This window comes from Scyliorhinus torazame, chromosome 10, assembly GCF_047496885.1.
Source record: "Scyliorhinus torazame isolate Kashiwa2021f chromosome 10, sScyTor2.1, whole genome shotgun sequence".
Taxonomy (NCBI): domain Eukaryota; kingdom Metazoa; phylum Chordata; class Chondrichthyes; order Carcharhiniformes; family Scyliorhinidae; genus Scyliorhinus; species Scyliorhinus torazame.
In genome coordinates this window covers 105,112,064-105,128,744 of record NC_092716.1, presented here as the reverse complement: position 1 = coordinate 105,128,744, position 16,681 = coordinate 105,112,064, and the positions used below count along the sequence as shown (strand labels likewise).

Here is a 16,681-nt window from a genome sequence, read left to right as displayed (position 1 = left end):
AACTGTTTGTGGTCACAGTTTAAATACCAGATTGGTGTTGCATCCATCAGGAATGGGGCCAGAAAAGAACACGTTACAAGTGCCTTTGCTCAGTTAGAAAAGACAGAGGCTCCCTTTGAGAGCTGGTGGGGTGAACAGACTTGGAGAAGGCACCTTCACAGCAGCTCACCAATATTCTATCTAAGCTGCTGCTGGGCAGGGAACAACAGGCTGAGCGGCAGCTGCAGTCCCTTTCACATGAGCACATGTACGGCCGTGCAACAATCTTAAAGGGACTGCGCATTGCAAAAAACGGGCTGCGTACAATGAAGGATAAATGGAGGAAACATTGGTCCTCACTAGGGTTGCCAACTGTGATTAAATGTATTCCTGGAGATTTCATCACATGACTTGCCCCCACCCTCCAGCCATTATTCAGTCAACCTATCCATCCCTGTGATGCATGGCTTTCCTACACCAATAGGAAGCTCATTACCCAATTGGATGAAGCTTGACTGTCGGCCAAACAAACTCTGCCCCCCCTCCCACCTTCCCAACCACAGTCAATATTTTAATATCTGGTAAAGGGAAATGTTCAAAGAAAATGACAAAAAAATATCCTTTTTTGAATGTCGCTGTGATTTTTCTCCAGACCTGGAGACTCCAGGCCAATCCTGGAGGTTTGGCAATGCTAGTCCTCGCTGGTATCCATCCTCACGGAGTTTGGACGCAGTGTAATGGGTGCTATTGCGTAATGGGTCGGTTAGGGTGTGTTTTCGAAGAAATTGAATGATCGAACTATTCGCGCCTGAGCTCACTCACTAGATTACAGAAGAGTTCCTGCAGTCTCTCTGCATCATGAGACATTCTGTCCGATAACCTCTCTCGCTCCGCAGGATTTTTGCAGACAGTTTTCTTCAGCATCAGTGTGTGGACATACTCGATGATTACCAGACGGAGGCCTTCAAACAGCATGAACTGTGGAGTCAGCACATCATAGAGGCATTAAACTTTGTGCCCATGTACTTTCCCTGATCACATCAAGTCGACTTCACATCTGCAGGGATTATTCTGCCTTTTTTAGTACTTATTTTCCCCTTACTAAATGTTGCCTCGTCCCTCCCTCTTATCCCTCCTGCACTATCAGGAAATCCTTTATGCAAAACAAATAAAGAAGCTCGGAATAGTTGAGCGGCTAAATGGCGCCAATGCTCAATGTGGAATCCAAGCTGAGCTACTTCCACTCAGTGGGAATGCTGCATTGAGCCTCAGAGCACCTGGACCACAGATGAATGAATAACATACAAGCATTCTTTAAAATTGACCGGTTTCCTGCTACTGATTCATGTCAAGCAATCATGGCGATATCTGTGTGTGTAATTGGGTGAGCAAGTGTCTATAAGTGCATGTACCTTTCTGTGCAAATGGCTGTTTGTGAGTGTGCATACAACTGTGTGTATGCGATAGTGTATATGGTGGCACACTGGTGAGGCACGGTGGCACAGTGGTTAGCACTGTTGCCTCACACCACCAGGGACACGGGTTCAATTCTAGCCTCGGGTGACTGTCTGTGTGGAGTTTGCACATTCTCCCCGTGTCTGCATGAGTTTCCTCCGGCTGCTCCGGTTTCTTCCCACAGTCCAAAGATGTGCAGGTTAGGTGGATTTGCCATGATAAATTGCCTATTAATAGTGAGGTTACAGGGATCGGGCGGGATTTCAACTTGGCTGTGGTGCTCTTTCGGATGGTCGGTGCAGACTCGATGGACCGAATGGCCTCCTTCTGCACTGTAGGGATTCTATAACTCTATGAAAATGTGCTCCCAAATTGTACGTTTCTTTTTTTTAAAATTTGGAGTACCCAATTTTCGGATATATATAAAGAACTTATGGGAGCGGAGGAGACGCAGATCGAGGAGCTGAAGCTTAAGTGGGAAGAGGAGCTCGGGGGTGAGATAGAAGAGGGCTTATGGGCGGAGGCGTTGAGTAGGGTAAACGCGACCGCAACTTGCGCTAGGCTCAGCCTGATACAATTCAAAGTCGTCCACCGGGCCCACATGACAGTGGCCCGGATGAGTAAATTCTTTGGATTGGAGGACAGGTGTGCCAGGTGTTCGGGAGGACCGGCGAACCATGTCCACATGTTCTGGGCATGTGCAAAACTCAGGGGGTACTGGCAGGGTTTCATAGACGTTATGTCCCGGGTACTGAAAACAAGGGTGGTGATGCGTCCAGAGGTGGCTATTTTTGGGGTTTCGGAGGACCCGGGAGTCCAGGAGGAGAGGGAGGCTGACATTTTGGTCTTTGCTTCTCTGGCAGCCCGGCGACGAATTCTGTTGGCATGGAGTGACTCAAAATCCCTGAAGTCGGAGGCCTGGCTATCGGATATGGCGAGCTTTCTTGGTCTGGAGAAAATTAAGTTCATTTGAGAGGGTCACTGTCAGGGTTCACCCGGACGTGGCAACCATTTATCGATTTCTTTGCGGAAAATTAATCGTCAGCAGGGCGGCGGGGCGGGAGGGGTGGGGGGGGGGGGTGGGGGGTTAGGGTAATGTAGGTTAGTGAGGTAGTTAGGCTGGTCCTTGTCGGAGGGGAGCTGGTTTTCTTGTACTATATTGATTGTTCTTTGCACACTGTTTTATATTGTTGTTGTTTACTATGCCAAAATGTCTTAATAAAATTGTTTATCAAAAAAGAAAGAAATGGGTGTTTATTACTGCAGTGATGTCAGAGAGTGGGTGGAGCTGGGCTGCCTGTCAGCTTTTTACTTTCATTTTAGGCTGTTTGCTGCAGGGTGTTTTTTAGTTTTGTTTTCAGCGCTGGAAAGCTGCAGTCACAGCCAGAAGGTGTATGAATCTCTCTGTCATCTAAAGACTGTAAATCGATCCTGGTGATTGAAAACTAATAACACTAGTGACTTTAACCTGATGTGCTTCTGTTAAAGGTTTTGTTTTTAGAGAGATACAGGTCAGGGAAAAAGATAAAGAGAGAGAGTTTGAACTTCAGAAAATGGCCATGAAACATGACAGTCAGTTAAAATTGGCAGACGTAAAGGGAAATGTACAGTTGGATGATAGTGATGAGGATAGTGAGAAAGAGCGTCATAGTCGAAGGCTTGGTGGGGATCTATTTAAATATGTCCAAGCATTGCCAAGGTTTGACGAGAAGGAGGGGGAAGCCTTTTTTATTTCATTTGAGAAGGTGGCTGAACAAATGAAATGGCCACAGGACATGTGGGTGTTACTGATTCAAACAAAGCTGGTAGGTAGGGCTAGTGAAGTGTTTGCATCACTACCGGAGGAGGTATCTGGGGCGTATGAGAAGGTGAAAAAAATCCATCTCAGGTGCCTAGAACTAGTGCCTGAAGCCTACAGACAAAGGTTTAGAAATTTAAGGAAAGAATTTGGTCAAACATTCATGGAGTTTGAAAGGATCAAACAGAGTAATTTTGATAGGTGGATAAGGGCTTTGAAAATAGACAAAACGTATGAAGCTCTCAGAGAAATTATACTTTTGGGGGAGTTTAAAAATTCAATTCCTGATGTCGTGAGAACTCATGTGGAAGAGCAGAGGGTTAAAACTAGGAGATTAGCAGCAGAAATGGCAAATGATTATGAATTAGTTCATAAATCAAAGCTTGGTTTCCGACATCAGTTTCAGCCTGTGAGGGATAGAAACTGGGGACATGAGAAATACTCAAGTGGTAAAAGTAAGGTGATCTGATGGGAGATAATAAGGAGAGTGTACCTCAGATTAAAAGAGAAATCCAGGAGGGTGGAAAAGACATGAAAAGTTTCACTGTAATAAACTAGGCCATGTAAAGTCATAGTGTTGGTGGTTGAAGAAAAGCACTGGGAAGGCTGATGTGGTAAAACAGGATAAGACAGTGGGGTTGTTAAAGTGGTAAAGGAAAGCCCAAGTGAAGCGAAGGAGGTGTAAAAGATTGTACAGCCTGATCAAGAGGTGATTGATAAGAAGGTGCCAGATCTCTTTAAATAATTTATTTGTGTGGGTAAAGTTTACTCATGTGTATCAGGAGGAGCAGGTAAAGAGGTCACAATTTTAAAAGATACGGGAGCTAATTAATCTTTAATGGTGTGGGTTGAGGAGTTATGTATTTTGGGAAGAATGTTGCCAGAAAAAGTGGTAATATGTGGAATTCAGGGTGCGAGGAGTAGCGTTCCATTATATAAGGTAAGGTTGGAAAGTCCAGTGAAGAGTAGTGAAGTGGGAGTAGGAGTAATAAAGAAACTATCTTGTCCAGGAATACAGTTTATTTTGGGTAATGATATAGCTGGACCGCAGGTGGGAGTGATGCCTACTGTAGTTGATAAGCCAGTGGAAAATCAGACAACTGAAGTGTTGAAGGACGAACATCCAGGGATTTTTCTGGATTGTGGAGTAACCAGGTCGCAAAGTCACAGGTTAAGACAAGAGGAGAAATCAAAGAGTGAAGATGACATTCAAGTTCAATTATCAGAAACGATTTTTGATCAGATGGTTGAAAAAGAACAAGAACAGGTGGAGGATGTGGCAGATATTTTTAGCTCAGGAAAATTGACGGAGTTACAACAACAAGATGTAGAAATAAAATGGATGTATCAGAAAGCATACACGGAAGAGGAATCTGCGTGTATATCAGAATGTTATTACCGTAAAAGTGATGTCTTGCTGAGAAAATGGAGACCTTTACATATGCAGGCAGATGAAAAGTGGGCAGAGGTTCATCAAGTAGTATTGCCGGTAGGGTATAGAAAGGAGGTGTTGCGAGTTGCACATGAGGTACTAGTGGGAGGTCATTTGGGAATAAGGAAAACTCAAGCTAAAATCCAGAAACATTTTTATTGGCCTGGACTACATAAAGATATAGTTAAATTTTGTCAATCATGTCACACATGTCAAGTAATAGGGAAACCTCAAGCAGTGATAAAACCAGCGCCCTTAATACCCATTCCAGCATTTGAGGAACCTTTTACAAGGGTCCTAATTGATTGCGTAGGACCGCTTCCTAAAACAAAAAGTGGGAATCAATATCTTTTGACTATAATGGATGTATCTACTAGGTTTCCAGAGGCCATTCCAGTATGTAATATTACAATTAAAAAGATTGTGGAGGAGTTACTTAAATTCTTTACTAGATATGGACTACCCATATAAATACAATCGGATCAAGGATCAAATTTTACCTCAAGGTTATTCAAAGAAGTTATGGATAGCTTAGGAATAAAACAATTTAAATCAACTGCATACCATCCAGAATCGCAGGGAGCGTTAGAAAGGTGGCATTAGACATTAAAGACAATGTTGAGGGCTTATCGTCACGATTATCCAGAGGATTGGGATAAAGGAATTCCATTCGGACTGTTTGCCATGAGCACCGAATTGTACCGAATGAGTCAACCAAATTTAGTCCTTTTGAGCTCATTTTTGGTCATGAGGTAAGGGGACTACTTAAATTGATTAAGGAAAAATTGGTGAGTGAGAAATCGGAACTTACATTATTGGATTACATGTCAAATTTTATGGAACGATTAAATAGAGCAGGTGAATTGGCGAGACAACATTTAAAAGTTTCACAAAATGTGATGAAATGGGTAGCGGTCAAGAAATCCAAAGTTCGTAGTTTTGCCATTGGAGATAAAGTTTTAGTATTGTTACCAGTGGTAGGTGAACCTTTAAAAGCAGATTGAAAGGAAATTAAGTGAGGTGAATTATGTGGTAAAAACACCAGATAGAAGGAAGAATCACCGAGTGTGTCATGTGAATATGCTTAAAAGGTACTTTGAAAGGGAAAGAGAGAAAAAGGAGGTTTTAATGATTCTAACTCAAAGTGACGAACCAAATCCAGATGACTGTGAATTTGACATACCTCAAATTAAATTGGAAAACGAGGATGTTCTTAAAAATTGGGATAAATTGTTGAGTTACCTTCCAGAGGAAAAACGAACTGACCTGAAAGAGTTATTGATATCACATGGGCAAGCTTGTGGAGATAAATTGGGAAGTACTAAAATGGCTATACATGATATAGATGTGGGAAATGCTGTTCCAATCAAACAACATCCATACAGACTTAACCCTTTAAAATTGGCACAGGTTAACAAAGAGATTAAGAGTATGCTTAAAAATGGCATAATTGAAGTGGGTTGCAGCCAATGGAGCTCACCCATAGTGATGGTACCTAAACCACATGGTACCCAACGGTTGTGTGTGGATTATAGAAAGGTTAATGCAGTTACAAGAACGGACTCTTATCCTATCCCACGTTTGGAGGATTGCATTGAGAATGTGTGTCAATCAGCTTTTATTTCCAAACTGGATTTACTTAAAGGTTGGATAAATGTGAATTCTTCAGTAGAAAATTTGAATTCCTGGGGGAGGTCACAGATGCAAAGGACAAATCACCTTCAAAAGTAAAAGCCATAACTGAGGCACCTGTACCTCAAAACTCAACTTAACTTCATTTGATTTTGGGCTTATTAAGCTATTATGGAATGTTTTGCCCTAATCGAGCAACTGTTCTCAAGCCGTTACAAAATTTATTGTGTCAAAACAAGAAATTGAAGTGGGTGGATCACTGTGAGAAGGACTTCAAACAAGCTAAGGAAATATTACTAAAGTCAGAAGTCCTGACACACTTTGATCCTAAGTTACCATTGCAACTGGCTTGTGACATATCACCCGATGAGATGGGAGCAGTGGTTTCTCACACAATGCCCAATGGTGAAGGGAAGCCAATAGTGTTTGCATCAAGATCCTTGAACAAAGCAGAAATGAGCTATGCACAAATGGAGAAGGAAGCTCTAGGCATCAGTTTTGAAATCAGACGATTTAACCAATGCCGATATGGATGGAAATGTACTTCACTAACAGATCATCGATCACTGATAACGATACTGGGGCCGCACACCGGTATTCCAGTCCTAGTAGTGAGCTGGATGCAGAGATGGACGTTGCTGTTGTCAATGCATACATACGCAATAAAATATAGTAAATCTAATCTCTGTGGAACAGCTGATGGACTCTCTAGATTACTTTCACCTAATGAGCTGTCAATGAATAGTTTGAGTGATAATATTTTCTGTTTTGAAGAAGTTGATAACACTCCTGTATTCACAGGATATGTTTGGAAGTATACCAGAGATAATCCACTACTGTCAAAATTTATGGACATGGTACTTCATTGAAAGACTGTGGGAGTAAACCTGAAGTTGAGGCCATATGTTACACGAAGATTCGAACTATACATACAGGCTGGTTGTCTTCTTTGGGGAATGAGGGTTACCATTCCACCATTGTGAAACCCACACAGACACGAGGAGAATGTGCAAACTCCACACAGACAGTGACCCAGGGCCGGGATTGAACCCGGGTCCTCAGCGCCTAGGCAGCAGTGCTAACCACTGTGCCACATACCGCCCAAGAAGTCATCATTATGAAGACTACATCCTCGGAGAGAACAATGGAAAGACTGGGTGACATTTTTGCAGGAACAACTTGTTAGTGGCAATGGATTGCAAGAATTCACAAATTATCTGAAAGAACGGAATCCAACATATCTGATCCGCTCCTTATTATCCTGCCACAAATGGGCTGGCGGGAAGGTTTGTTCAGACAATGAAGAATTAATTGAAGGTAACTTGTGAGCAAGGATCATTGTCTAAACTGGTTTAGCACAGGGGCTGGTTTAGCACAGTGGGCTAAATCACTGGCTTGTAATACAGAACAATGCCAGCAGCGCGGGTTCATTTCCCGTACCAGCCTCCCCGAACAGGCGCAGGAATGTGGCAACTAAGGGCTTTTCACAGTAACTTCATTGAAGCCTACTCGTGACAATAAGCAATTATTATTATTATTAAACGGCTACACCAATTCCTGATGACATACAGGAATACAACACATTTGACAACCCAAAGTTCTCAAGTAAAACATGAGTTACACCCAGTGTTTAATTTGCTGAAGCCACCAAAGACAAGAGAAATTGTGGAGAGGAAGCAGCAAAGTTAGATTTGTGATGGGAGAACAGGGCTAAACACGTGTTTTTCAGAAAGGAAGTATTGGCAAGGAACTATCACCATTGAGAAGTGGATACATGCCATCATCTTAGCATAGACAGGAGAGGTCTCTTGCACCATTCAAACTCTGGATGATGTTTATGGAGGAGACATGCCTTTAGCAACTAGAACTAGTTTGCCAGAGACAGAGTCAACCGAGAGACGGCAACAAACGGTGCCAAGTGCAGACCTAAACATTCCTGAGACCCGGACAACACCAGCAACAAACTGGAAGACAGTACCCCAGTTGAGGACACTTCAACACCAAATGAGCCTCTGAACATGACGCCGACTTTGGTTGTGAAAACTACAGACAACATCCAAACTAAACCAAAAACACCAGAGGTTACAGTCAACACGAAAAAGCAGACTCCTGAGGTTCGCCGACAATCATACATGATGTGGAGATGCCGGCGTTGGACTGGGGTGAGCACAGTAAGAAGTCTTACACCAGGTTAAAATCCAACAGGTTTGTTTCAAATCACTAGCCTTTGGAGCGCTGCTCCTCTCAGGAAGGATCAGTGCTCCGAAAGCTAGTGATTCGAAACAAACCTGTTGGACTTTAACCTGGCGCGAGAATCATACAGAAATTGATGTCCTCTGAAATGTGTAACTTATTGACTGATGCGTTTATTAATTGGTCCGATTGTAAATTTTGATTGTTGATGTTATATTGTGTAATATAAAAGGGTGTGGTGTATTCATGTTGTTCCTATTTAGATTAAGGTCACTTTAAGAGTTCAATCAAGTGGCACATTGATGATTTGATCAGCTATTTGCACAGGTAAACGGGAGTTTATCCTACCAGCCTGTACAGTAAACACCTTTCCAATAAAGCTTTGTTTGTCTGTTCCTTTGTGGTCTGCAAGCCTATCCTTTAAAAATACCATAAACATCCCAGCCAAAGATTCACAAGACACTTTGACTTGGGGTAAATATGAAAGACTGGATGGGGTTCTGACAGAGTTGCAAGAACTTGGGGATTCTTCCAAGCCGAGTTCTTTAAGTGGATAGAGTGGAGGTCAGAGACCATAGCACAGTGCACGTGCTGCACAAGCAAATGTCACCTTTACAGACCGCGATGCAGATGCAGATGACCTGGGACGTGGGACAACCACCCCGAATATGGGACAACCAAACGCATAAAATCTTGGACCATTGCTCATCCTGGGTCAGGGTGCAGGAACTACAGTAGTGCCTTGACAGCATTTCCCCAATAAGTTTGTTGAGTGCAAGTCAGAAAACTATATTAGTGAGGAAATAATCTGACTTCCACATACATTTCTCCTTTCCCTCTACCCGTACCATTTTGGACTTGCTAATTTGTCTTAACTAAATAGATAGAAAAGGAATTTGGGTTAATCTTTCAACTGTTCATTTTTTTTAAGAGGTACTGACGATGATACTTTCTCTATACGCATTGCTACACCTTAAAGAAACAAGAAACAAAAGAGAGAAAATTAAATCATGATGTAATATTGCATCTCTGCCATCAGGTGCTTATGTTGCACTGTTGGTGATGATGGTTATGTTAGCGTTCACTCAGGGAGTCCAGGTTACTGTGGCAACATAAACGTTTGTATGTTGTATGTGGCATGGTAGCACAGTGGTTAGCAATGTTGCTTCACAGCACCAGCATCCCAGGTTCATTTCCCGGCTTGGGACACTGTCTGTGCGGAGTTTGCACATCTCCCCGTGTCTGCGTGGGTTTCCTCCGGGTGCTCTGCTTTCCTCCCACAAGTCCTAAAAGACGTGCTTGTTAGATGAATTGTACATTCTGAATTCTCCCTCTGTGTACCCGAACAGGCGCCGGAATGTGGCGACTCGGAGCTTTTCACAGTAATTCATTGTATAAGCCGACTGGTGACAAGAATAAAGATTATTATTATATCATTATCTGAAGCAATGAATACTGATGGTAGAGGCTCCAATTTTCTTTCCATCATATAGCTGAGCAGGAATCTCTCCCACTTTTATCGACTGTTGTGTTTTTTCAAATAAATTTAGATTTTTTTCCAATTAAGCGGCAATTTAGCGTGGCCAATCCACCTACCCTGCACATCCTTCAGTTGTGGGGGCGAAATCCACACACACGGGGAGAATGTGCAAACTCCACATGGCCAATGACCCAGAGCCAGGATCGAACCTGGGACCTTGGCGCCCTGAGACAGCAGTGCTAATCACTGCTCCACCGTGCTGCCCTCTTTTCGGTATTGTTGGCCTGTGTTGGAAGAATTTACAAGTTGATACTAAACCTGTTTGGCTGCATTATGAACATATCTTTCTTGGCCATCAAGTCCAGGGGTGGGACTCGAATTCAGGGCTTCGGGATCAGAGACAGGGATGCCATCCACTGTGCCACAAGACCTCCACGTTACAATAGGTAGAAGAATAAGATATTGGCCTGCATAGTTGGATGGCATCTTTGCCATGGGCCCTACTTCTAATCTCCTAAACGGGGCTTGATATTTTCTTGTTTATTTACATTAAGGATAGTAGAGGAGGAAGGGCAGTGAGTGAAATAAGGAGCTGGTCTCTCACCTGAAAGACAGGCTCCCTGATGCGGGTGAAATAGTTGCAGTACCTGTCCATGACAGTACAGATGGTATCGATAAAATCAGAGCCACTGAGCCAGGAGCCAGACAGTAGCTGAGGGAAATGAGGCTAGAGAGAAGATTCACAGTGAATTTAATATTTAACATTGAACAAGGCTTCATTAACATGGTTACATGAATGATCTTAAAATTGGATATAAACCATTTTCCCATTTTCTGTAAACACTGTCCCTGTCAAACACTCCCAGGGTAGGTGCAGCACAGGGTTAGAAACAGGGTAAAGTTCCCTCTACACTGTCCTATCAAACACTCCCAGGACAGGTACAGCACAGGGTTAGAAACAGAGTAAAGCTCCCTCTACACTGTCCCCATCAAACACTCCCAGGGCATGTACAGCATGGGTTAGATGCAGCACAAAGCTCCCTCTACACGGTCCCCATCAAACACTCCCAGGACAGGTACAGCACAGGGGTTAGATAGAGAGTAAAGCTCCCTCTACACTGTCCCCATCAAACACTCCCAGGACAGGTACAGCACAGGGGTTAGATAGAGAGTAAAGCATCGTTTACACTGTCCCCATCATACACTCCCAGGACAGGTACAGCATGATGCACGATCAATTGCACAGAGACGAGAGTTGAATACAACTGAGGCTTTATTATTCTAAGATGTGTGGCCTCCGACAGCAGCCGGCGAAATGGCTGCTGTATAGGGAGCACACATATTTATACTCCGCCTACTGGGCGGAGCCAGCAGGCAGGAACTGCCACCCTACCTGTAGTACAGGGTCTTACCACACATCTTCTAATATGTACAACAATGGTGATTACCACATTCACCCCCTGTTAAAATTGAGTCCGGCGGGGGTGGTGAAGAACTATATACAGAACAAGTTTAATATACAGAAGCGAAAGAAAATATATCTCTTTCTGAAGTCCAGTACAAGCTGATTTGATAGTCCCGGACCAATTATAGATTTAGCCAGCCTTGATATGGCGTTGGGAGTGATGCTGTGGTGGCGGCGATTCCAGTGTTGGTCTGTTCCTTGGTGACTCGGGGAGCGTGCCAAAATCCTCTTCATCCTTGGGCGTGGGCAGGGGAGGACGGATGGTCCTGGAGGGGTTGCTGCTGGGTGCGCCGGGGGGGGGGGGGGGGGGGGGGGGGGGGGGGGGCGGGCCGGAGGGGTGTGTGTGTGTGGAACCTGATGGTTCCAGGTCCCTGAGGGAGACAGTATCCTGGCGGCCGTCGGGGAACGCTACATCGGCATACTGGGGGTTAGCGTGAAGTAACTGCGCCCTTTCAACCAACGGGTCCGCCTTGTGGAGTCGGATGTGCCTACGGAGGAGTACGGGTCCTGGAGCTGAGAGCCAGGTCGGGAGCGACACCCCAGATGTGGACTTCCTGGGGAAGGCAAAGAGACGTTCATGGGGTGTGTCGTTAGTGGCGGTGCATAGTAGCGACCGAATGGAATGCAGTGCATCGAGGAGGACCTCCGGCCAGCAGGAGGCCGGGAGATTTCTGGACCGTAGGGCCAGTTGGACGGCCCTCCAGACCGTCCCGTTCTCCCTCTCCACCTGCCCGTTTCCCCGGGGGTTATAGCTGGTCGTCCTGCTGGAGGCGATACACCTGCTGAGCAGGAACTGACGCAGCTCATCACTCATGAATGAGGATCCCCTGTCACTGTGGATGGAGGCGGGGAAGCCGAACAGACCGAAGATTGTGTTGAGGGCTTTGGTAATGGTGGCAGACGTCATGTCGGGGCGTGGGATGGCGAAGGGGAATCTGGAGTATTCATCGACCACACTGAGGAAATACGTGTTACAGTCGGTGGAGGGGAGGGGCCTTTTGAAATCCACGCTGAGGCATTCAAAGGGGCGGGAGGCCTTCACCAGGCGGACGCGGTCCGGCTGGTAGAAGTGCGGTTTGCACTCTGCACAGACCTGGCAGTCCCTGGTGATTGCCCTGACTTCCTCGACGGAGTAGGGCAGATTGCGGGCCTTTATGAAATGGTACAACCGTGTGACACCCGGGTGACAAAGGTTATCGTGCAGGGTCCGGAGTTGGTCTATTTGTGCGCTGGCACATGTACCTCGGGATAGGGCATCTGGGGGCTCGTTGAACATGCCGGGGCGATACAAAACCTCGTAGTTGTAGGTCGATCCTCCACCTCAAGATTTTATCACTTTAGATCTTACCCTGCTGTGTGTTATTGAACATGAAAGCTACCGATCGTTGGTCAGTGAGGAGAGTGAATCTCCTGCTGGCCAGGTAATGCCTCCAATGCCACACAGCTTCAACGATGGCTTGGGCCTCTTTTTCGACGGATGAGTGCCGAATTTCGGAGGCATGAAGGGTTCATGAAAAGAATGCCATGGGCCTGCCTGCCTGATTGAGCGTGGCGGCTAGGGCGACGTCTGATGTGTTGCTCTCCACCTGAAAGGGCAGCGTCTCGTCTACTGCGTGCATCGCGGCCTTGGCGATATCAGCTCTAATACGGTTGAAGGCATGTTGAGCCTCGGCCGTCAGGGGGAAAAGGGTGGACTGGATGAGTGGGCGGGCCTTGTCCGCATAGTTTGGGACCCACTGGGCGTAGTATGAAAAGAACCCCAGGCAGCGTTTGAGGGCCTTGGGGCAGTGGGGAAGGGGGAGCTCCATGAGAGGGCGCATGCGGTCGGGATCGGGCCCTAGAACTCCGTTCTGGACCACATAGCCGAGGATGGCTAAGCGGTTCGTGCTGAATACGCACTTCTCCTTGTTATAGGTGAGGTTTAGGAGGGTGGCGGTGTGGAGAAATTTGGCAAGGTTGGCATCGTGGTCCTGCTGATCATGGCCGCAGATGGTGACATTGTCTAGGTACGGGAAGGTGGCCCACAACCCGCACCGGTCGACCATCCGGTCCATCTACCTTTGGAAGACCGAGACCCCGTTGGTGATGCCGAAGGGAACCCTGAGAAAATGGTAGAGGCGGCCATTGGCCTTGAACGCAGTATATGGGCGGTCCGCCTTACGGATGGGGAGCTAGTGGTAGGCGGATTTCAGGTCTACAGTTGAGAAGACCCGGTACTATGCAATCTGATTGACCATATCAGATATGCGGGGAGGGGATATGCGTCGAACTGCGTGTACCTATTGATGGTCTGGCTGTACTCCACGACCATTCTGTGTTTCTCCCCAGTTTTCACCATTACCACTTGGGCTCTCCAGGGGCTGTTGCTGGCCTCATGATGCTTTCCCGAAGCAGCCGCTGGACCTCGGACCTGATGAAGGTCCTGTCCTGGGCGCTGTATCGTCTGCTCCTGGTGGCGACGGGTTTGCAATCCGGGGTTAGATTGGCGAAGAGGGAAGGTGGGTCGACCTTTAGGGTCGCAAGGCCGCACACAGTAAGGGGTGGTAGGGGCCACCGAATTTCAAGGTTAGGCTCTGGAGGTTACACTGGAAGTCCAGGTCGAGTAGCAGGGCAGCGCAGAGGTTAGCGAGGACGTAGAGGCGGAAGCCGCTGAATTCTATGCCCTGGACCATGAGTGTGACTATACAGTACCCCCGGATCGCCACGGAGTGGGATCCGGAGGCCAGGGAGATTCTTTGATTGGCGGGGTGTACCGCAAGGGAGCAGGCCCTTACCCTGGATGCCTGAAGCTTTTTCACGGGGGTTGAAAAAGATGGCGGCACCCGTGGGTCGCACGTGGTCCGAGAAAGGGAAGATGGCGGCGCCCACTGGCCGCACGTGGTCTGAGGGGAAGAAGATGGTGGCGCCCACTGGCCGCGCGTGGTCTGAGGGGGAGAAGATGGCAGCGGCCATTGTCCATACGCGAGGGGGGTCGGGGCAATAGCGGTGACTGAGCGGGCCTGGCACTCCGCAGCGAAGTGCCCCTTCTTGCAAAGGCCTTGCAAAGGGAGGTGCGGGCTGGGCAGCATTGGCGGGGGTGTTTCTGTTGTACGCAGAAGTAACATCGGGGGCCCCCGGGGTTGGCTGGCTGGCGCATGGCACAGGCGTTTTGGCTGGGTGAGACCCCCGGTGGGGCGGCAGTCTGCGGAGTCCACGATGTGTAGGAGGGGTGGGCCGCGCGGCTGGGGGTGTAGGCCTGAATATTGCGCGAGGCGACCGTCATCGATAGCGCCAGTTTATTTGTTGCTGCGAGGTCGAGTGTGGCCCCCTCTAAAAGTCGCTGCCGTATGAGGTCTGACCCTATCCCCGTAACGAAGGCGTTCCACATGAGGAGGTTTGAATGTTCCGTGGCCGTGACGGCCTGACAGTCACAGTCTCTGACCAGAGGAATTAAAGCACGCCAGAAATCTTCTACGGACTCACCAGGGAGTTGACGCGAGTAGAGAGTACATGTCTGGCGAAGAGCGTGTTCGTCTGCTGGGCGTAATTCTCTTTCAGTAGCGCCATGGCTTCGTCGTAGTTCGGCGCATCCTGGATAAGAGGAAAGACGTTGGAGCTCAGCCGCGAGTAGAGGATCTGGATCTTCTGAGCTTCCGGGATTGGGTCTGGTGCAGACCTGATGTAAGCTTCGAAACAAGCTAGCCAGTGTTGAAAGTCCTTTTTGGCGTCGCTTGATTGCGGATCCAGCTGCAGGCGGTCCGGCTTGATGCGGAGGTCCATCTTCTGAAAATCTTAGAGTAATAAATTGATGCACGATCAATTGCACAGAGACGAGAGTTGAATACAACTGAGGCTTTATTCCTCTAAGATGTGTGGCCTCCCAGGGCAGCTGGCGAAAAGGCTGCTGTATAGGGAGCACACATATTTATACTCTGCCTATTGGGCGGAGCCAGCAGGCAGGGAGTCCCCCAGTACCTGTAGTACAGGGTCTTACCACACACCTTCTAATATATACAACAGTGGTGATTACCACACAGCACGGGTTAGAATCAGAGTAAAGCTTCCTCTATACTGTCCCCATCAAACACTCCCAGGACAGGACAGGGCCCGGCAGGTTGCACAAACTAAATTCCTTAGCACCAATCCCAGAAGAACATTCCTCCATGGCAGATACGCCAGTTCTTACACTGTCAATTCTTAGGCCTCTCTCAGTGCCAGTTGCTTTTGTGTTACTCAGTGGAATGTTTTCTCATCGGACACTCGACTGAATCAGCCACGAACAGATCTCCTGACAGATCCGGGGGGGGGGGGATGTTTGTCATGAATAATTATAGCGAAAGGACCAATAATGTAATAACACACCCTTCCGCGCAGTCTCCAGGATTGAATGCAAACTCAACATTCAGACAGCGAATTCATTCTGATTCTTTTTAAGCATCATACTCGCAATGAAGGGTGTGGGATGATTATTACGCTGCTGTAGAAATTATTGACCGTTGAAAAAATTTTTTCTCAGGATCTGGGCTTCGTACGCCAGGTGGGCATTTATTGCTCAACCCAAGCTGTCATGTTTGATACAATTGAAAAGCTCACTTGGCTTTCCAGAGGTCATTCAACATTGATCTGAGACTGGAGTCACAGACTGGGTAAGGACAGCAGGTTTCCTTCCCTCAAGGACACCAACAAACCAGTTGTTTTTTATGTCAATCTGCTTTGGTCAGCCACTTTTATTGATGTAAATTTTTCAAACTTGGCAGCTCAAATTCTCAAATTGCTATGGTATAATTTGAACACACAGTTCTCTGAGTTGTTAATCCAGGCCTCTAGATGATTAATCCTGTTCTATAAGCATCATGTTACTGTACCCAGAAAACACTGGCCTTTTAGCTCTCGGGACCACACCAATTCTCTCCGTTATTTCTACGCTATAGTACCTGTAGTTCTGTAAACATCTCATCTATTAGCAGTTTGCAGCCTTTCTTCATAGCTCGGTCCACAGCGGTGTCAATGGAGTGAGGCAATTTACTGCAGCAGTCGCCATGGGAACCCTGACCACACTGTTGTTGCAGCCATTGGACAGTTCTCCTACAACACAAAAAGGATGGTGTTAATATTAACTTACTGTTGCAGTGCCTGTCCAGCTGGAAAGAGGTTGTCCCTATTCCTTCCTACATAGAGCAACAGCTCCCAGTTCTCCTCAAATTTCTGTCTTTATAAAAAATATATTTTTATGGGCATTTCTCACATTTATAAATAGTTGTTTATATA

General features: G+C 46.6%; 1 protein-coding gene across 3 annotated transcripts in view; it reads right to left on the bottom strand.

Moving 5' to 3' along the window:
• Positions 1–16,681, bottom strand: part of exoc3l1 (exocyst complex component 3-like 1) — a 175,495-nt gene that overhangs the window by 15,312 nt on the left and 143,502 nt on the right. For 2 of the 3 annotated variants that reach the window (XM_072518558.1, XM_072518559.1), the window contains exons 9-11: positions 16,348–16,498; positions 10,574–10,696; positions 802–957 (exon numbers count right to left, since the gene is read on the bottom strand). In XM_072518558.1, the coding sequence (XP_072374659.1) occupies positions 802–957; positions 10,574–10,696; positions 16,348–16,498 (430 nt within the window). The remainder of the gene's footprint in view (positions 1–801; positions 958–10,573; positions 10,697–16,347; positions 16,499–16,681) is intronic. The other variant, XM_072518560.1, reaches the window with a different exon arrangement.